The 22,146-nt window shown below is 37.8% G+C and overlaps 1 protein-coding gene across 2 annotated transcripts; it reads left to right on the top strand.

The window, feature by feature from the left end:
* Positions 1-228: 228 nt before the first annotated feature.
* Lipm (lipase family member M) lies at positions 229-21,916 on the top strand. Of its 2 annotated transcripts, XM_087184878.1 has the most exons (10): positions 485-619; positions 2,279-2,406; positions 5,224-5,341; positions 8,319-8,517; positions 9,356-9,465; positions 15,328-15,464; positions 15,602-15,748; positions 16,928-16,999; positions 17,802-17,873; positions 19,949-21,916. In XM_087184878.1, the coding sequence occupies exons 2-10, from the start codon at positions 2,308-2,310 to the stop codon at positions 20,216-20,218; spliced, it is 1,224 nt and encodes a 407-aa protein (XP_087041004.1). In that variant the 5' UTR covers positions 485-619; positions 2,279-2,307; the 3' UTR covers positions 20,219-21,916. The 2 variants fall into 2 exon arrangements, with proteins under 2 accessions (XP_004858422.1, XP_087041004.1); XM_004858365.3 differs by lacking the exon at positions 2,279-2,406 and having other exon boundaries at positions 229-619.
* The last annotated feature ends 230 nt before the right edge of the window (positions 21,917-22,146 follow it).

The following is a 22,146-nucleotide window of genomic DNA, read 5'->3' on the forward strand; positions in this document are numbered from 1 at the left end:
TGAAGCTACAGAATCAGACTATAAGCACTCATCATGTTTTCTGCAGACTTCATATCTTTCTACTCATCAAAGAAATATGAAAAGTAGGGAGGAGTAGGAGGAAGATGCTTCCTATGATCCTTATTACTGGTGGGGAAGAACAAGGGTTTGTGGGCTGTCTCATATGTGTTAATCTCCGAGTTGCATCAAAGAAAGCTTTACACACCTAGAAGTTGAGGGATTGGTGATTATAATTTTGTGACTGTGACAGAGAAGCAGGCGGAGCTTGATGGTATTGAGACATCAAGAGCAAAGTTTTCAGCTTGCTTGGTATTCTTCCATTGCTACCAACTAAACTTACTTAATTTGCTTCAGAATTGAGGGAAGAAATTGAAGCTAGAAAATATATAAGCAAGTTTTAAACCTACAGATCCTTCTGACTTTAGATGTAGTTATTATATTGTCAGGGAAAAATAAATGCAGATATTGGACCATGTCAGAAATCCTGTCAACAGCCTGGATTGTTTCTCACAGAGTGGAGATGTGGCTTCTGATTCTGGTGGCGTATCTGCTTCAAGGAAATGTGAACTCAGGACATTTGCCAACTAAAGCTGTGGACCCCGAAGCATTCATGAATATTGTAAGTTGAGGTTTTCATAACATTATGGGGATGTGAAGTGCCTTAAATGTTAATGTTCATATCTGCATTGTATATTACATTTTTCTATGGTGGTGATTCATCCTAGGAGAGTATCCTAATGAAGTATCACACTAGACTGAAGAAATGCCAATCTGGGGGTTAGTAGATCTTGAGGCTCTTCAAACAAATCAAGTAAATCTGGGTGAATGATTTAATCCTTTTGAGTTTCAAACACCATTTAATTATTCTTTGAACTCTTAGGTTCATCCTATGAGCAAAGAAATAATTGAGGTATTTGGGGCCAATTTAAGATTCTTGATTATTTCCATTTTGTCTGTATTTTTCCTCTTTTCCTACTTTCTCTTATATTATAAAAGTATCAACTTTGACTTCTTGCTTTCGGTGTACCCACCATTAGTGTTATCTGCAGCCATTCTGATCTGCTCAATGATACTGAGTGCTGAAGAAGACCTTCTATGAGTAAAATGTATGAATGACGATACATCTCTGTAGGTCTCCCAAACGATTTTTATTGGTGGGTGGTAGGACTTACTTTCCAGTTTTAAGTTGGCTTTTCATAATGGTCATGTATAGTAACACTTATCCCATAGTAAACATTGTGATAAAATCTGCATAGATACTATTTCATTTCATCCTCTCTGCCCTGTGCAGAAGATATGATCATCTACATTTTTCAAATTAAGTAACTAGGATTAAAGAGGTTAAGCAAGTTAAACAAGGTCCCAGGCTGGTACGTGGTGGAACTACAATTTAAATTCAGGCTTGCCTAAACACAAAGCCTAAAATTATAATCACCATGCAACAAACCCTCCCAGCTGAGCAGAAGAGGTGTGATGAGAAAAGCAGTTGCGTGCTAAGTCCATGCTCCCTGTACTTACCTAATACCTCACAGGAGGAAGGTTTTGTTTGGCTGTTTGTGTTACTATGAATAGAAGCCAGGGCCTCCTGAATACTAGGTTCCACCACTGAACTACAACCCCAGCCCAATTTCTTTAAGTTTAGGACTCTTTTTATCGAAGCCATTGGCTTCTAAAACAGGAATAGAAATATTCTGAATTTTTCTAAATATTGGGTTTCTTCTGACCATTCAAATTATTGACTAATGGTTAATCCAGAAAGCTACCAGGCTGTTACCACCCTTAAAAGTCACATTTCTGGCCCTGAGAATGTCCTATACATGTTCCTCTGATTCTGGGGTGGAGGGAGTCTCTTTAAGTGCAAAGACAACTTTCCTAGCCCCACCAACTGGGTAGACTGAACACCTATACACTTTGAGATTTCAGGACAAGTTTCACAAGACTAAAATCTATTGAAAGCTGGACATAGGGGAAATGGCTGTGATTCCAGCTACTTGGGGGGGCTGATGCAGAAGGATTGCAAGTTCAAGGCCTATGTGGGAAATTTAGGGAGACTAACTCAACCAACAACAGCAACAACAACCACAAAAAGCCATTGATTTGGGCTCTGTTACTGAGAAATTATACCAGGCAAGGGAACTAGAATATTCATATAATTATTAATGTCGATTCAACACACAGCCAGAATTGGTTTTGACTCTGTGTACTGATATACATGGATTATATAGTCTACCCTATCCTCTGGTATACAGGTGGCTTCATTCATGTATATTTTTAACAGGTGCTTATTGAACACATAGCAGACCACTGATGCAGTGCTATGAAGCCACAGAAAGATGTAAAAATCCTCAGAAGTCCTGGCTTAATGAAACTCACAACCAAGCAGGAAAGACAAATAATCAATTACTGGTAACAATAGTAATGAGATGAAAGAAGAAAACATGAATGGGAGGAACTAAGCTGAGAAGCATAGGAAAGTACTTTTGAAGGGAGCTTAGCCTAAGCTCTGAAGGATGAATAAGAGACTGTGGTGGCAAAGGGGTCAATATGTGAGGTAACTGGGGCAGCTAAGGGTTTGCTGTACACTAAGAGCAAAAGGTAGGTTAGGGTTAGTTGACTTTTAAATTGGTTTTTTCTGATTACCATAGTAATGTGTGTTCATTATAGAAAAATAGGAGAAAAACGCAGAGGACCATAATCACTAATATACTCTATACGCAGAACTAATCACTCATAATTTTCTCATATGCACACTCTTGTTCTTTTAAATCTATGAATTTTTTTGGTTTTCAAATACAAAGAGAATGCTATGCATAATTTACTGTTTTCCAATTTTTTCTACGTAACAATACATACCATGAACAATTTCCCAAAGTCTTAACCTAAGAATATCATTTCAGCTTCCCAGGTTATGTTCCATTTTGGGGAGTTTATACTTGTTCCAGGTTGGATTCCCTGGGGATCAGACAGACTATATGGCAGGACTCATATGCAGAACGTTTATCAAGGAGAACCTTCAGAGCCTGGTGGTGCATGCCTGTAGTCCCAGCTGCTGAGAGGCTGAGGCTCAAGACCAGGCTGAGCAATAGAGCCAGACCTCTTCCTGTCTGTCTGGAAGGAGTGGAGAGAAGGAGGAGAGAGGGTGAGGAGGGAGGAGAGAGCGCCGCCATGAGAGAACCACGAAAGAAGCAGAAACTGGTATAGGAACAAGGCTAGTTGTGATACTTGCCTCTCAAGGCCAGCCTCAGCCAACCCTGTGAGAGCTGTGCAGCAAGAAGAGCCCTTCAGAGTTTGCAAAGCTGGGCCGAGATAACCAGTCTCATACCCCAAACAAAGCAGTCATTGGTCGTGGACGTGACCTTGGGGGCCGTGCTTCCTCACAACTGAGGCCCTTCTCAAGGGGTGACAGCTGACAGCGTCCCCTTTAGACAGCACAAGTCCTTCCCTGAACGGCATCTGGGTGGAGCTTCTCAGCATCCACCGTAGTATCTATTTAATCAATCTCCCACAGAATTTTTTACTACTGTAAATAACACATCCATACAGATGTGTTTAAATACATATCTATGTCTCCTTTTCCCTAAGTTAAATTTTCAAGGGTGGATGATGGGATTGAAAGTTAAACTTCTTTTGTTTTAGAGGCTGTGGGGGGAGTGAGACAGAGTCTCATTATGTAGTGCAGGCTGGCCTTGGAGTGCTAGGTTTATAGATGTGTGCCACCACACCCAGCTTGAAAGTTAAACATTAAATACAACTGTAAAGTGTAAATTAAAAAAAAAACTTGAGTTAAATATTCATAGTTTTACAATATATATGGTTGCACAAACTTGCAAGTGCATAAGCAATATCTTACCCTTTAGAATATATTTTTATGCCTATAAATTTATGAACTGCTATTATCCTGCATAAATTGTTCTGCCAAATATAGTCTGTTGACTATCCTTAGACAATGTTCACTGAAGCTGTAGTTTTTTCTGGAATGTCTATGCCTCTAATCCCCTCCTGTTTGGATCTCTTGGTTAACTCCTATTTAATCCTCAAGGTTCAACTCAACGTCTCCTTTCTCCTTAAGGCCCTGCCTGCTTAGTGCTCCTTGCTCAGAATTCCTTTACTCCTTCCTCATTCACATCCTCCAACCCTCACTTGACAGATTACATAGAACCTCGAAATAACATCTGTTGGAGGCCCTCAATTCTTGAGTTTGGTATATTTATCTTGTCACCCAAGTCATCTCCAAGTAGTCCACAACAGTGAGTCCTGGAGAATAGTCCCTGGGTCAGGAGAATCAGCTTCACCGGGCAATTTGTTAGAAATGGTCCGCCTTCAGGTCCACCAGATCTACTATGTCAGAAAATTTGAGATTAGAGTCCAGCAATTTGTGCTTTAGCAAGCTCTGTAAGTAATTCTGATGCTTGTTGAAATTTATTTAAAGTTAAGTATGCAACGATCCCACACACATACACACATGCACACAGGTACACTAATTCCATGAGACTTAGTTTCTTAGTTATTTACAGTGGCAGCCATGAGACCTGAGGGATTTCCTCTTAATGACTGTGCTCTATTGCCCTGTATTCTACACTAAATATTTGGCACCTGGGTTTCTTCTCCCTTGCTCTTATCAGCAGGCTCTGATAATAACAGTTCCTTCCTTCTCTGGATGAAGACAGTGTGCAAGAACTGTGATGATGCTTAGGTGAACTCAGCAACTTCCTTTTTTTCAAAGAGTTTCTACAGGTGTCAACTACATGTAGTAGAGATTTTTAACCAAAGGGTCATATATAGCCAACAATGAATGTGAAATGCCTGAAATTATATGCAAATGTTTTTGTGTGCCCACACTTGTATCCATTTTCATGTTTCTCCTCAAATTCACTGAGGGAGCTTTAATCTAAAACTATTAAGAATCTCTTTTCTTTAGTCTATTTTAGAATTGAAAGTGTCTTAGGGAAGGCGTGGCCCAGGGACTCCAGTAAGTTGTCCTGGAAAAGGAGTCCTGCTGGCTATATTAGGATCCTAGGTTCAATTACCAGCACCATTACAAAAGAAGTGAGGAATGGGGTGGATTGGTTGGCTGGTTTTTCTAAGATAACACAATTAGTTGGGGAAAAGCAAGGACTTTCTCATCTATGTCTTACAGCATCAAGGAATCTATGCTTACTTTTATATTGCTAAGAATATAGCCATACAGAGCTGAACTCAAAAGAAATTGTGCTTTTTCCATAGAGTGAAATCATTCAACATAAAGGCTATCCCTGTGAGGAGTATGAAGTTACAACTGAAGATGGGTATATCCTTTCTGTTAACAGAATTCCTCAAGGCCTAGCACAACCTAAGAGGAAAGGTATGATTTACCCAGTGTCACCCTAGCACAGCAGTTTTCCTACAGCCATGACTTTTGTATAATTTCAGTGTGTAGAATAGAGTTTAATTCTTAGTGAAAACTGGGATTTATTGGTCAGGTCAAAGAATGGAGTAGGTTCCCCTATAATCCCAATAACCACTACCCTACTCCACCCATGAATTAGCTCAAACATTTGCTTTTCAAAAAACACCTTCTGGTTGGAGGGGGCTAGGAAATTCAGTGGTAGAAAATGTGCTTAACATGTGTGAGTTTCTGGCTTCAATCCCCAACACTACAAAATAACTTCATGAAAAAATCCACCTCTTGACCCCTTATACCACTTAACCTTTTCCAAAACTTCTCCTACATATTATATAAATACATACCAGTGTTCTAGAATATTCACCAGTGATCCCTTGAACACACCCACCAAGGCCTGCTCATGAAGAATGCAAACACCAGTTCAGCATCTGATCCTCACCACTGCACACTGTACTCCTCATCCAAAGAATACTTTAAATATTTAAGGCATTGGCTCACTTTTCACTAACGACTTTTAAAGAACCAGGCTCCATGTGCACATTTTAAATGTTTGATACATTTTAAATGGTTTTGTAATTCCATCTTTAAATATGTAAGATTCTCAGTGAATACTGGCTTCTAAAAATTCATTTTCATTACTAATTAAAGTCTGTTCATCTCCCATTTCCACTTGGCCCTAACCTTTTTAATTCTGTAGTGCCTTGTTTGTAGCAGCAGCTACATTCTCTTTCATGCATACAGGTAGTAGAATTTCTTGTGTTATTTCTATATTCCAAGTGCAATATTAAGTGCTTTATTTTCATTAGCCCCATTTTATTTTCACAGTAACCCTAGGATGTTGCCACTCACAGTGGTTATGTAACTGGTCCAGAATGTCTGTGCTAGTGCTTGCCAATATGTTGCACTCAAATCCAGATCTGCTTGACACTGTGGCTCATGTTCTTAACTATAACAAAAAGTACTGGGTAAATGCTATTGGCCTTTTGCATAAAGAAGATTCAGGATTCAATATTATTTCAGTTTGTACTCATGTAGCTTTTTTAAATCAACCTGTTTTTTACACTAGCTGCTACCTGCCCAGCATGTTTCCAGCTCAGTGCCTTTGAACTCACAGTTCTGTCTTTGGACCACTCTTCCATCAGACACCAATGCAGCTTGCCCAGCTTTTTTTCCCTGATCACTCTACTAAAAAAAAAAAAAGCAACCTCTTGTCACCTATTGATATCTGGCCCCTGACCCTGCTTTCTTATCCTTATAGCACTTGACAGAACCTGATGTGATAAATGCTTACTTGTTAGTTTATTGTCTGTCTGTGGCCTACCAGAGTGGAAACTCAACAGGAGTAGGGACTTCATCTATTTTTGTTCTGGGTTATATACAGTAGCCAAAAGAGTGCTGAGCATATTATTGGTGCTACCAAATACTGTATTTGTAGAATGAATAAATGAATCATTCAATCAAACAATCAATTAATTTTGTATAATAAGTGAGTAGACTGGGAATGGAGAGAAAATATTTCACTAAACCTTAAATCCCTGGGGCAGGTACATAAGGCATGGCTCTTCCCAGGAGTTGAGTAAATGCAGCAGTTGCTAAGTACCAGGGTTACCTGTAGCCTCTATTCACTAATCAAGCTTTGTTTTCTTATATCCTGCTGATTTACTATTTTCTTATTGTCAAGTAGCATTGTCAAGAAGTTTGGGATTAAAGGAATCAGCCTTTTAATGCTGTCAGTGTGGGATAGTCCTATCTAGTGGTTGATATTGTTCCTACAGCTCTCCTTTAACTTCAGTCTTAGAGTATTCAATGGGTTATAGTGCATTACAGTAAATTACTAATTTAGAATGAGTTCGAGTCCAGGGGAATGTTCGTAAGTCACATTTGTTGGTAAGTCTGACAAAGTGAGTCTTATACACCTTTGATACAAATATAAAATGTAAAGCATAAAATACCAACCATACAAAAATACTGTACATAAATTATTTTTACTTTTACAGTTACCTAAAATAGTGGTACAGTACAGTACAACAACTGACATCTAGGGGATGCATGGAGTGAACTGACAAGCAAAGAGTTACTATCTGGAGGAGAAAGGGAGGTGGGAGATTGTGGAGCAACATCTACCATCTTTTTGCATTGGTCCATTCTCTCAATAATTTTCACCTTTGTTTCCATGGGTATTGGTTTGTGCTTCCCAGAAGTCCCCTGCACTTCACCACTGCTTTTCCTCTTGCTTCCAGACATGTTGGGCTCCGATTGAGCACTGTACACTACCGCACTGTACAGTGAGCACACAGTGGCACAACTGTGACAATGTCCAACAGACACAGGAGCTTCTCCATTTGTTTGCATCTATGAGTGTTTGTAATTGGATGTCTATTTGTATCTGTGAAAGTTCACAACTCTAATTGTACTGTAATTTTATTTTGATGATCAAAATTTCCTGTACTGAAAGGAATTCCTTTCAATCTGGTATATAGGTCCTTTTAACATGAAGGACCTTTAATCATTACATCATTTTATATATGTGTGTATATATGAACAGACATTATATTAAGGTATCTATCTATCTGATCTTAATCATGATAGTATACTCTCTACTGGACTACCTCTAACACTTTCTGAGGATGCTAGACAAGTTCCCTAATAATAATTATACAAGAACAATGAAAGCTGAATTGTTATGAATTGTTTCTTTGCCAAGCATTGTGCTGTTACTTCGGATGTTTTAAAGTCAGAAGAAAAATCAGATTTCACCACTGATGAGGAAATTAAGATACAAAAATGTGAAGTAATTGGTCAAGATAATCCAGCTAGCAAATGGCTGAATCAAGATTTGATTGTAGGTTTGCCTGACTCAAAAGCCCTTGCAGGTTACAAAATAACAGAAAGGAGAAGGACAAATCATACAGTTGAACATCCCTCATGTCTGCAGGTTCCAGGCCAGTGGTGTTACTGCAGCATGGTCTGCTTGGCGATGCCAGCAACTGGATTTCCAACCTGCCTAACAACAGCCTGGGCTTCATCCTGGCAGATGCTGGTTTCGATGTGTGGATGGGGAACAGCAGGGGAAACACCTGGTCTCGGAAACACAAGACCCTCTCTATTGATCAAGATGAGTTCTGGGCTTTTAGGTATATGAAAATCATGAGATCAAAGTGGGCATGAATGCCTTTGGAAGAAGTGGGTAAAGAATTAGAGCTTCAAGTAATTGGATAAATTATTTTGTTTGTGTCATCAATATCCTAATATGATATTCCCCAATTTTGCCAATTAGCTAGTGATTCCTTGGCGGAAGTACAGGGAATATTGGGTTCCCCACATTGAAGTTTGGATGTGACTAATGAGATGTGAATGGTAGTTGACATTCAGTGATTGAGACTGGACCAAGAGATGTGTAGATCCATTTCCTTGTAGGTGGTTAGCCTGAGACTAACTCTTCCATGAGTGGTGACAAGGGCTGATACCTCCAGAAAGAAATGAGACCAGGCAGCAGTTTTTAAAAGAAAGAAAACTATCAATTTGACTAATATCTCTCATGGCCTTACAAAAAGTTTTTCATGTTTTTTACTTAAATTATCTATTGATAACAATCTGCTCTGGATACATTTGATCAGAGAAGGATTCCTGCTTAATATTTTCCCATAAAGAAATCTTTATGGCCCTTTACCATCTGCCAACAGTGCAGGAGGACCCCTCCACTAGGAGGTGGACCGTGTAATCAATACTTGCTGGCGATTATCACTCTGTGATAGCATCTGGAGCAAACAGTAGCTGGCTGACAGCCAGTGACCCCAGGGGCACCAAAGAATCTCAGTTGTGAAACAGGTCCTTCCTGAGTGTTGTGAGGGGCATAGTAACAAGTTTTCTGGGCCAGCACTTCACGTACTTATTTGTAAACCCTGGGAAGAAGGTGGTTCTGTTTGTACCTGATTATAATTTTTCATAAAACTTTGTCTTTTCCCCTTGTAGTTATGATGAGATGGCTAGGTTTGACCTTCCTGCAGTGATAAACTTTATTTTGCAGAAAACGGGCCAGGAAAAGATCTACTATGTCGGCTATTCACAGGGCACAACCATGGGTAGGTTCAAAGGAAATCAGGTTTGTATGCTCTGAAGAAATGTGAGCCCAAGGCACCAACTGTTCCTGTGCCAATAATCTCATGCTTCTCTCAGGTCTGATTTTCTTCTCTCCAGTGACTCTAATATCTGAGAGAAACAGGGATTGAGGGAGATCTGTGGTATGGCAGAATGAGCTTGGACTCAGATGAGGATTCAAATATTATCTTTGCCATCCATTAGGTAAATATCCTTGAGTAAATTATTTAACTCACTAATCTGTTTCCTCATCTACAAAGTGGGAATAATCACCCTCTCTTAGAGGTATTACAACTGTCTGGACTATTCCATATTATAAAGTATGTCAAATCTGTAAAAGCAAGGATTTTGTCAAAGGCACAGCAGTAAGAGAAGTTTCTGGTAGAGTGTATGTACTCAGTAAATACCCTGAATGAATGAATGATAGACATAATAGATAACCAATAAATAGAGCATTATCATCATATTAGAAGCAGAAGTGATTAGAAGCAGAAGTGATGGAGTCTTTTCCTGCTAATGCCAATCTCTGGAATTATGCACTGGTGCCCTTTTGCTTTGAATAAATATATGAGAGACATTAAATGGAGGCCCCTGCAGGTACAGCTTGGGTTGGTGGGGGATGGAGACTGTGGCTCTCCTGGCCCTGTATCAGACTAAAATCAATAGGAAAAGTGTGCATGGCTTGGATTAGGAGGAAGAAAAATCCTAAGAGACACAGTGTGTCATAAGGAGGAAGCTCTCTGGGACTAAGAGCTCTTTCTTTTGCCCTGAGACTAAACCCTGAGTCAAAGGTCAAGGCTGGATTATAAAAAGAAAAGTGAGCAATCACTTATTAGAAGAAATATGCATTCTTTAAGCAGCACAGCTGTGTTGTTACCAGGATATGGCTATATTCCTGAATATGGAAATAGTTTTGTAAACATTTTAATTTTTGTGCATTCTTTGCTATCTGTGGTTTAATATCATATTTATATTATTCCAACTTCATAATAATAAATGTTTTTATGAGCACCTAGTAATGCCAGTCATTATAAATGAATCACTTTGCTTCATCTTTGCACAAGAATATGGGTTAAAGGTTTGTAACTCTATTTTACAGATGCTTAAATTGTAGTTAGTGGGGCTGCTAAGTAAGACCTGTACTCACGAACTAAAAGCACTTGCTGAATAACCACTACACAGTGAGGTCTATAAGTTGAATAGGAATTATATACACATATTCCTTGATTCCTATAAGAGTCTTACTACTACCACCTCCAGAATTAATGGAGATGATTATGACAAATCTTCCCGAAAATAAAGAAGTAGATTATCCTTAAAATCTGTTGTCATACTAAAAGCATTGTGAATTCAAAACAACAGTGGGACAATCTTAGCTAGTTTTCAGCTAAAGTGTGCTTCTTGTTCCCTTCAATCCAACAACACACCAGAGCACTAGTCCCAGCCCTTTGGTTTCTGAGACCTCAGCATGCCATGACTTGGCCATGGGTACTGACTTGCCAAGAAATTTGCTTCTGTAAAAGTTTATAGTGATCATTAAACACTAACACCAAGCCATAAGTTTGCCATTTACTAAGTCATTATCTCCTAGAACTACAGTGGCCACTTTCCCTCTTTCTGAAATTTCTCAGGTTTAGGCTCTGTCCTCAAGCAAGTAGGGGAAATAATGTACTTAAAGTACTTGCTTTGAAGAATAGCAACAGAAATGAAACTAGGATTGTCAGGGAAAAATCCAATGTCCATGGAAGTCCAACATGTTCTAGGAGACAGTATAACAAATTGTTGGACTCCTGCAAGTTACTCAGCCCCAGCAGCAAGAATCCCGAGGAGAGAGGCTGAGACTCACCACAAAGATTAAACTACATGAGTCTGGAGCCTTTAGCAAATGACCTTTATTAAAGCAAATAGCACATGCAGTTTAGCACACAAGATCAACATGTCTCCAAAGAAGGTAAATCCAGCTGAATAACTGATTATTTTTGTTTAATTCTCCCACTTCAATCTTTGTATAAATCATAATGTTTTATATAAGTAGAGACTGCCAGTGTCTATTGAGGATAATGTAATTCATTGGAGCCTTTTTCGGTATTAATCATGTCACCAAGGACTCTTTTCCTATAAAAATTCCCTAGAAGTCACTTATGATCATTACTCATAGTGCTATTATGTCAAAAATAAAATTGAATCATGAATCAGGAATTCTAATGGTTCAAGGACTGTTGAGACTCAGACCATTCCTTCAGTTGGCTCCTTTTTGCTGATGCTTTCTAAAGAATAAAACAAGTCTAACTTTTACATGTTTATTTCTGTATTTTATATAACATTAATGAGTTCAGTGATACTAGTTCTCACCATGCCCTTTACAGAAAGAAGGTTATGGTGTTGTAAGTCTGCTTTTACCCTAATACTCAGAAATCTATTAAAAATATTTTTTTCTATTGTAAATTATTCAACTTGATATGAAAACAAAGGTGCTAGTGATAAGGCCAGATGGAGTTTTGAGAGGAAGGAAGGAATGCAGAAGAGTCTTCTGGCAATAAACCATGGAGCTATTAATATGGAGAATTTTAGTGTGCTTTGCATGAAGGGAAATATTGCTGGGATGTGTTATATAGAGTTCTCAGATCTTGACATTTGAGGGAAATTTTAATCTGGTCAGAATTAAGCTGGGATATAATTAAGGTATTATTAACCTTTCTTTTTTTTCTTTTTTTTATTCATTAAGTTTATTGGTACATTTTAGGTATACAATATGATGACATTTATCATTGGGAATTTATACCTTTACATAGTACATCTTGGTTCCTATTTTTTCCCCATTTCCCTGCACTCCCTTCAACCCCTCCAACCCTCCCTATTTACAAAGACTTTGTTTCCATTTTTTCCTTTTCTCATATTTATTCCTTTTCCTTCTTTCCTTTCCCCTGCCGCACTTCTGTTCTCTCACACCAGAGAAACTATTCGGTATCTACACATGTGTGTCCTATTTATGTATTTTTAATCTTTCCACTCTGAAGCTATAGCTGGGAGAGCAAGAGGTCCTAACGAGTCACTTGTGGGCTTGCCTTTGCATGTGGCAGGCACGTCTACTCAGATGTAGGAAAAAGCAGAGAAGTAATCAGTGTTCCTCAGCATTCACCTACCTTCTGGGAACTGGTCAGAAGTCATATGATTCTAGCTTTTCTCTGCTTAGCCCTCCTTCCCCTTCCCTCAAACTCCAAATATCAGCCTAGACTGAGAGTATGCAGTCTTTTGAAAAATAGAATCAGTACATGATAATTCAAGTGTAATCACCATGCCCGGACTTTATGTGATAGCCCTTTTCTCCTATGGGCTCCACTGATATCTTCCCTGAACAGCAGTATTCTGGTGAATTTGTGTTTCAAATCTATAGGTAGAGGGACTGAGTTACAGACTGACATAACTAGTATCTCATAGCAAGTCTATCTATGGAAGAAATAAGAACTGAAACCTGTTTAGTCAACACCTTCTCTGTGTTATGATTTGTGTTTCAGAAAAGTTAGGAATGAAGTAAAACCAGCCAAAACACTGCTACCCTCATGTACAGAGCATACTTTCAAAATAAGGCAATTTTTTAAATTCTCAATTTCTTTCACTTGAAAGTAAAATTTTATTTAGAAAACAAAGTAGACAAGACTCTGAGAATTAAGTGAGATAATCATAAAAGTTCACAAGAAGGTGTCTACCATGTGATATCAGAAAATGAAAAGACATCCCTTGCTCCTGGGTAGGAAGAATTAACATACTGAAAATGGCCATACTTCCAAAACTGCTATATAGATTCAATGCAATTCCAATTGAAATTCCAGCAGCATACTTCAGAAAAAAATCTAAAAATTCATTTGGAACAAGAAGAGACCTAGAATAGCAAAAGCAATCCTAGGCAACAGAGACATGGCAGGGAGTATCACAACCCCAACTTGAAACTATACTACAAAGCTATTGTGATTAAAAACAGCATGGTACTGGACCAGGGATTTAGCTCAGTGGTTCTGTCGCCTGCCTTGTAAGCGCAAGTCCCTAGTTCAATCCCTGGTACCAAAAATAAAAAAATTAAAAATTAAAAAACCAGCATGATACTGGCAAAGAATCAGACCTGAGGACCAGTGGAACAGATTAGAAGATGCAGAAACAACTCCAGACACACTCAGCCACCTCATCTTCAACAAAGGAGCCAAACAGCCTCACTGGAGGATAGATAGCCTCTTTAATAAATGATGCTGGAAAAATTGGGTTTCAACTTGCCAAAGATTAAAACTGGACCTGTATCTCACCATGCACTAAACTAAAATCAAAATGGATTAAAGATCTAAATATTAAAACAGAAACACTGAACTGGTTGGAACAGAGGTTAGGTAGAACTCTTGAAGACATTGGTGTAGGAAAAGATTTTATGAACAAAACCTCAGTTGCCCCTGAACTAGCACAATCAACAAGTGGGATCTCTTCTTTTTAAAAATGTTCTGCACTGCAAGAGAAACCACCAACAGTGTGAAGAGACAACCCATAATGTGGGAAAAGTTCTTCACCTGCTATTCCTCAGGCAAAAGTCTACTATCTAGAATCTATAAAGAACTTAAAAGAAATCAGACCTCCCAAATTTAAAGACCCAATCCGAAAATAGGCATCTGTAATGAACAGACATTTCTCACACATAGAAGTAGAAATAGCAAATAAACATATGAAAAAATGTTCAACATCACTGATCATTCGAGAGATGCGAATGAAAACAATGCTCAGATTCTGCCTTACTCCAGAAAGAATGGCTGGTATCATGAAATCAACCAATAACAAATGCTGGTGGGGATGTGGGGAAAGAGGAACCCTACTCCACTGCTGATGGGAGTGTAGACTGGTGCAACCACTGTGGAAATCAGTATGGAGATGCCTGTAAGAAATAGGACTGGAAGTTCCATTTGACCCAGCTACTCCGCTGATGGGTATCTTCCCCAAAGAATTAAAAAAATCATACCACATTGATATATGTACACCATATTCACAGCAGCACAGTTTGTAATAGCTAAAACTTAGAAGCAGCCCAATTGCCCATCAACTGGAGACTGGATAAAGAAAATGTTTTTTTTAATAAAATGGAGTACTACCCATTAAAAATAAGAAAATAGAGACATTTATAGAAAAATGGATGCACATTGAGGCCATACTCTTAAGTGAAATAAATAGGACACACATGTGTAAATACTGAACAGTTTCTCTAGTGTGAGAAACTGAAAGTGTAAATAAGGACTAATAGGTATAATAGATAACGTGAAATAGGAAAAGAAGGGGCAAAGGGGAAGGGGAAGTGGGAGGGGTAGGGGAAAGGAAAGAAGGGAATAGAATTAATATGAGAAAAAGAGAAAATGGAAACAAAGTCTTTGTAAATAGGGAGGGCAAGGGAATGGGGGAAAAAAATAAGAACCAAGAGAGATTATGTAAAGGTGCAAATTTCCAATGATGTCATTATTTTGTATACCTAAAATGTACCAATAAAATTAATTTTTTAAAAAAGAAAGTGTCTACCGTGTAGTTATCTCTCAAAGTCATGAGATTTTTTTGTCAAGGTCAATATGATTGTATTAAGTAATTTAAATATGATTGTATTAATTTATTTAATCAATGAGACCTACCACTTGAAAGCATCATAGGAAACACAGAAGAGCTTTTGCTGTGGTTCACCCCCTCACACATCAAGGGCTTATAATTTTGTAGGAGAAGAGCTATGACATTGTTTAAACATAATTATTAAAATATTTTGATAAAAGTAAAATTTATTTTATGAGTTCTATGATATTCAGTATTTATGATGGTATATTTTTCTCTTACAGGTTTTATTGCATTTTCCACAATGCCAGAGCTGGCTCAAAAAATCAAAATGTATTTTGCTTTGGCCCCTATAGCCACTGTTAAATATGCAAAAAGCCCTGGGACCAAATTTTTGTTGTTGCCAGATATGATGATCAAGGTATGTGATACCTTGGAAAATTTTGTGTATAGATAGAAGTCTTGCACCCTAGTTTCCTAAAGCATACACTTTTAAGTTAGAGTAGTGTTTTCCAGACTGTACTGTAATGACTGCTGCTTCACATCTTATTTTCACAGGGGTTGTTTGGAAAGCAAGAATTTCTGTACCAGACCAGATTTTTCAGACAGTTTGTTATTTACCTTTGTGGCCAGATGATTCTTGATCAGATTTGCAGCAATATCATCTTACTTATGGGAGGCTTTAACACGAACAACATGAACATGGTAAGTAAGAGCCAAGTAAGTTCCCAGGTTCCTAACTAAGTCAGGAGTTACTAGTCTTGCTCCTTAAGGGACCAGTGAAGATCTAGAGAAATGATGTGCACCCAGCAATGTTTAGTTTCCAAATTGCGAGGAGATACTGGAAAGGTAAACACTGCTAGATATTAACATCACAGATTATAGATGGAAGAGGTCTGAAAGCCTATAGTAAATTAAAAGAAGAAAAAAGAGATTAGAACCTGGTAGATAACAGAGAAAACTCGTCGGTGTCATCCAGCTCTTCCTTCAACCTGGTCCCTTTGGTTGTAGTTTAAGCTCTTTGATGGAAAGTCTGGGAGCTTCAGTTTGGCTTAGGCACAGCTATGAGTTGCTGAGTGTCCCCAGGTGGGCTCTGTGGGATGCACACTCTGAAAGGGAGGTTAACATTAATGTACAGAATGATTTGGAGTTCTGTTCTTGAGATAATGGAGGAAAAGGAAACAGAATATGGTAGAGGGAAAAAGCTATGATTGTGAAGATGGGGTGACCCTTCAGAGCTGTCCCACATCAGAAGCAGGGCTGGTCTTTATACCCTTGTACCTACCAGTCATTTAATGCAGATCACACCAGTAATGAGGGACACGTTGGGCAATGTATCTCTCTGCAACCTGGGTGACCTCTGTGAGGACTGGCAGATGGGGGAACATAGCTCTAACTCCTTAGGATTTCTTCCTTTTTATTAATACTTTGACTTATAGAAAACATTTGGTAGGCATTTATTATGTTCCAGGCTAATTTATATCTCATAAGAAGCCTATGAGACACTGAAAACATATCAATATCCCTACTTTACATATTAGTAAACTAAGATTTAGTGGGTTAATAACTTGCCCAAACTCACCTAAATATTATATAGCAGGGAGTTACCCTCAATTTATCCTAAATATAAGTAGCAAAGATTTTTAAATAAATAAGTCAGATATCTAATGAGAAGCTATTCTCAAATGAAAAATACTGGTGCCTAGGAATACATTTAGTGACTTTTTATTTTTGTTCATGTGCACATTACTATTTCATAGAAAATTGCTGAGGATTTGATGGTGTTCCCATTTCATAGTCTGACACCCTGGAGATTTGGTTTGGTAAAGTGCACATTTTGTGAGTCTTTCTGTGTCCCACAGACCCCCTCATGCTTTGTTACAGAGCCGAGCAAATGTGTATGTTGCCCATTCTCCTGCTGGAACATCTGTGCAGAATATTCTGCACTGGAGCCAGGTAAGAATGTTGAATTTGTTGTCTTTTCTAAGAGCCCTTGCACATTTTGTCTGAAATACTCAAAGGACACCCTTTTGATGTACAGAGCTTTGTGTTTATTTTGAGATGAAATGCAATCTGATCAACTGTGAACTTGACCTCAATCATTGAAACTTTTGAGGAGATGAGAGGGAAGAACAAGAGTGGCCTAAGGACATCTTTAAAGTGGGTCCTAAAAGTAAAACAGCCCAAGTGAGACCTTTCTCTGTCTGTAGCCACCTCAAAGTGTTCCTGGAGGAAGTTATGTTTCCATATTCCCCTTTTACAGCTCCTCCAACAGCAGAAGAAAGTAGGAAAAAAATAATGCTAAGTTTGCCCCAATTGTCCAAAGCAATTTCACAGGAGTCCTTTGTGCTGCAAACTTTATTTGTGATCCCAGGAGATAAAGTTGTGTGTGTGTGTGTGTGTGTGTGTGTGTGTGTGTGATCAAAACAAAAAACAAATCTAAATTGAATTAGATTTTGGTCATTTTCTCCCAGGATCACCACTTGACACAGTTCCATTGAGCACTTTCTCATCATATCCTCTGGAATTGTACCAAGTATGGATTCACAAGGATGCACTTCCTGGAGTAGACAGTGTGATGTTCATGTTTTTGTCATCAGTTTTCTTCCTGGTTCATGCCTTTGGACTTATCCCAAGGAGGGAAAAAGAAGCTCTGAGAGCTTTGTTCTCTGCTTCCCTGACAACTGAATATGTGGTAGCACATTTCTGCCACCCAATACCACTTTTGAATACTTCATAAATGTTTTTCTTCCTGTAGGCAGTGAATTCTGGGGAACTCCGAGCATTTGATTGGGGAAGTGAGACCAAGAATCTGGAGAAAGGCAATCATGTAAGAAAGTTAAATACCACCCATTGGAAATAGATCCTCTGCAAGTGTGTGAGAGGGAAGTCACAGTGATAGGTTATTCTAGGGATGGGAATAAAATATAAGAATTCAAGCAGAAAATAAAAATCCTGGGTTGACTATATTTGAATATGGGAAGATCCACAGCTTAGCCAAGAGGCCTCTATGCTTCTGTAACAAAATTAGAGGCCTTCTTTGCTGATGGTAACTTGTGAGCAAGAAACTGGGGATCTCAGGTCCAAGATGAGATTAATTTAGTCCAGGGAAGAGTATATCTATAGTGGGTACTAGAAAGATCCTTTAAGATTATTTTTAAAAAACAGACAAATAAGGATGGAGGTAGTGAGGTTGATTCATGGCACCATAAGAATATTAGACAGCAAGTGAGTATTGTTGGGTTAATCTTGCCTCTACACTATAAGCTTCTATGCAACTATAGGCTACTTTAATCCATCAGGACTCATTTTATATTTAAAACAATTATTGGATTAAATAATCTTTACATTCTTACTGATTATACTTTTAATGAATCTGTGATTTACAGGTTAAAACATTATTACTTTTAAAATATGAAGTCAGTGCTATGGAATAAAATTTAAAATAAAATATAGAGAACCAGAATTGGATAAATATGCTCTTTTAAGTATAAGATCTTTCCCCAAAATTATTGACTAGTATGTGTGTGAATGTAAATAAATATTGGTTAAACAAGCAAAACTACAGGCTATAGAATAAATACAGCATAATCTTTCCTTGAGAGACTTAAATCATACTTAACATCCACTGCCATACATCAACCTAGATACAAAATGCTAGGAAGTTGGACAGACTATGAGGTTGTACCTGAATAGAAAACTTTCAATCATAGGTATAAACTTCTTTATATATTCATTTTTACTCTTTCCTATAGCATGTCTTTAGAGCTCTACAGAATCTGATCCATGCAGAGTAGGCAGGAGAAAATGGTAATGGAAGGGAAGAAACATAAAAAAGTGTTATAGACTCATGGCAACTTAGACCTAGACAAGACATTTAGTTCAATCTTTTTATCTGTAAGATGAGAAAAAAATATTACTGACTCCATAGGTAAATCCAATCTTCCATATTTAAATAAGGCTATGAGTCCAAATTCTTAGGAAGCCACAAAGACAAAGACAGGCATCTAACATTGGAGCCGAGGCTCCCTGGTGGATTTTGTGATTAAAAGAAAAAAATGAACCTCGCTAATTCTATGGAAAGTTAATCTCAAGGAGTCAGCCAGATAGGCAAATCTTCCAGTACTGCTTGACTAGGAGAGTTGCCAGGATCTAAGAAGACTATGAGCTCTTTGTGGATGATTAAGGGGAGCAGAAATGGGGAATAGAGCAGGTATTTAATTTTGCTCCCTTCTGGTTAAAATTAGATGATGTCAGGCCAACGTGTGAATGGCCCACGTCTTTGGAGATGCAGTCAATCCAGGCCCACCCCAAGGGCTGGCTGTGATCACAGGGCATGTCTGTGAGGATCTAGGGGCCTTTCCAGTAGGTTCCCTCGCCTTTCTCTGCAAAATATCTGTAATTCTTGCCCTATGAAATGTTTAGGAAATTATCTCTTACACTTACAGGGACATTATTTTTAAAGGTAATTTACTTGTAATATATATGGTAGGAAGAAAAATTAAACATTATTCAATTTTTAAAGTACCAGGTAGGTGATAGGAATGTAGCTCCATGATAGAGCACATGCTCAGCATGTATACAGCCCTTGGTTTGTTCCCCAGAACCACACATACAAAAAATTAAAAAAGGTAATTTACATGTTTTTTATACTTGAGTGAGTTAGTTATTATCAACATCATCCCCATTTTACAGATGAAGGAACTGAGATTCAATCATTTGAAGTAACTTTACCTTAAAGTAGGAACTAGAACAGAAACTCAAGAGTTCTGCGTGGCTTTAACCTCACCACCATGCACTTTTTACAAAACATGTACTATGTATTATGTGTATTTGAAACAAATTAGTTTGGGAAGTTTAAATATTATCATGTTATCTAGAGCTAAAACTATTATTTTGCTCCAGCCAACTCCTTTAAGGTACAATGTTCGAGATATGACAGTGCCAACAGCGATGTGGTCAGGAGGTCAGGATTGGCTTTCAAATCCAGAAGATGTGAAAACATTGCTCTCTGAGGTGACCAACCTCATCTATCACAAGAATATTCCTGAGTGGGCTCATGTGGACTTCATCTGGGGGCTGGATGCCCCTCACCGGATGTACAATGAAATCATACACCTGATGAAGCAGGAGGAGGCCAACCTTCCCCAGGAAACCTGCAAGGTCTCACTGTAAAACTTCTGATACTGACAAGACTTAGGAACAAAGTTATAGAAGATAGAGCTAGGACCAGGAATAGAGTGGAGGGTTTTAAAGATTTCCAGAAGGGAAAACATACCATATCTATCAAAGATCAAAGGGTGAGCAGAGATACAGTTATATTTTCCTTCAGATTTCCACATTTGGCACTAGAACTCAGATTTACTTTTTTTTCAGTTAGTTACAGTAATAATAAATATAGATTTCCTGGGCTATTATGTCTTCAACCATTTTGAAGGTTACTTTTCACCTGACAGCCAGAAAGTACCTAGACATTTACTACATCACTCGGATAAACCCTCTTCAAACATTTATTTTTTCTAAAGCCATGATTTGGAAGAGTAAAGTAAAATGACAAGTTGTATCAGACATTGAGGTCATAAATCTCTGGATTGTTGATCTTGACAAAATGAGCTGGACATTTCCTCCTGGTAAAGTCGGGATACTACCTCAGGAAGGCCAATGTGCTTTAACAACAATAAAAAAAGTCAATATGTGGAACAGATGAATATATGTTAAACATCCTCAGAATAGGGCCAAGTTTTATAGTTGGATCACAGAGAAGATAATTTTGTAGGATATTTATGAGTTTTCCAATACATAAGTTATGCATTGCACATAGCATGTTTATGTTATGTCAGTACCTAAGCTCTAGTCCAAGCTTGTTTGACAGTTTATAGCCTGTAGCTAGGAGACATACTGGCCCAATTTTCTACCTCCAAAAACTAAAATCTTGGGAGAAAACTTTATGATGTCGGAGCATAATGAAATAAATTACCATATGTTTTATCCTTTGATTGTAACAGTCACTTAGACAATCCTCCCTACTCATTCATAAATCTAGATTCATTTCTTTAGAAAACTGTTCAATTTTCACAGTTTCAAAACTGACAGTTGTAAATTATATAAGTACTTTTCTCTTTTTTGTGTGTGGTACCAGGGATTGAGCTCAGGACCTTGCGCTTGCAAGGCAAGCACGGTGCCACTGAGCTAAATCCCTGGCCCCCACTATTTTTGCAAAATCGACTTTAAAATCAAGTGAAAGGTATACTATGTATGTCAGAGGTATACTACTAAAAGTATAATGGTGCGTATTGAAGTATACTGTTGAAGTACACTTGTGTGTGAAGTTTACTTTTTTTTTGGCCCTAGACACAACAGGAACTTTGCTAATGAATCTTAAATAATTTAGAGACATTTAAAGACTTCAGAACCTATGTCTACATAGTACTATTTCCCTCAGGATATTACATAGTTCAATAAACATTTCTAAATTTGAATTTTTTTAGACCTTTTTTCTGTTCAAGGATAGAAAATCTTTCACTCTTCGAATATATCTCTTATCATATATAGTATGATTTAGCTCATGTCTACAGCTATGACTGGGTTAGTCTTGATTCTCAAAATCCAGTCAAAGTTTTAAAGTATATTTCCACTCTATAGCATTTGTAAAGGAAGTAAAATAAATATTTTGGTATTCATTTCTTATTTAATATAATTCAGATTCTGTTTTATTACATAATTATATTATAATTGTTGTATTTCTCTCTTTTGTGAAGTACTTTATCCCAATAAGTTATTATATTTTACCAATAAAATTTATCAATAAATTTTATCAATAAAAATAAACATAATTGGGGCTGGAAGTATGGTTCAGTACTACCGTGGTGCACTTTTAGCATGTGCAAGGCCCTGAGTTCAATCCAGAGCACTATACAAACACAAAAATTGAAAAATAAAATCAACAAAATTAGCAAATGTAGTAGCCACGTTGCATTTATAAGAAGATTGTAACTTTTTTCTTTTAATTTTCAGTGCTGGGGATCAAATGCAGGTCCCTGCACATGCTAAGCATGTACTCTTCCCCAGCCCCATAAGGATACTTTTGAACATATATTTTGATA

Source organism: Heterocephalus glaber, unplaced genomic scaffold, assembly GCF_053883595.1.
Source record: "Heterocephalus glaber isolate CG9 unplaced genomic scaffold, H.glaber_assembly_v1.0 deba00001497, whole genome shotgun sequence".
In the NCBI taxonomy this organism is placed as follows: Eukaryota; Metazoa; Chordata; class Mammalia; order Rodentia; family Bathyergidae; genus Heterocephalus; species Heterocephalus glaber.

What these genes read in the sequence shown, in the direction of transcription:
- Lipm (XM_004858365.3), top strand. Translation starts at nt 473, where the DNA reads ATGTCAGAAATCCTGTCAACAGCCTGGATTGTTTCTCACAGAGTGGAG. An exon ending in TGCCAGATATGATGATCAAG is followed by an intron (nt 15,465 to 15,601) that starts GTATGTGATACC and finishes TTATTTTCACAG; the next exon opens with GGGTTGTTTGGAAAGCAAGA. An exon ending in ATATTCTGCACTGGAGCCAG is followed by an intron (nt 17,000 to 17,801) that starts GTAAGAATGTTG and finishes TTCTTCCTGTAG; the next exon opens with GCAGTGAATTCTGGGGAACT.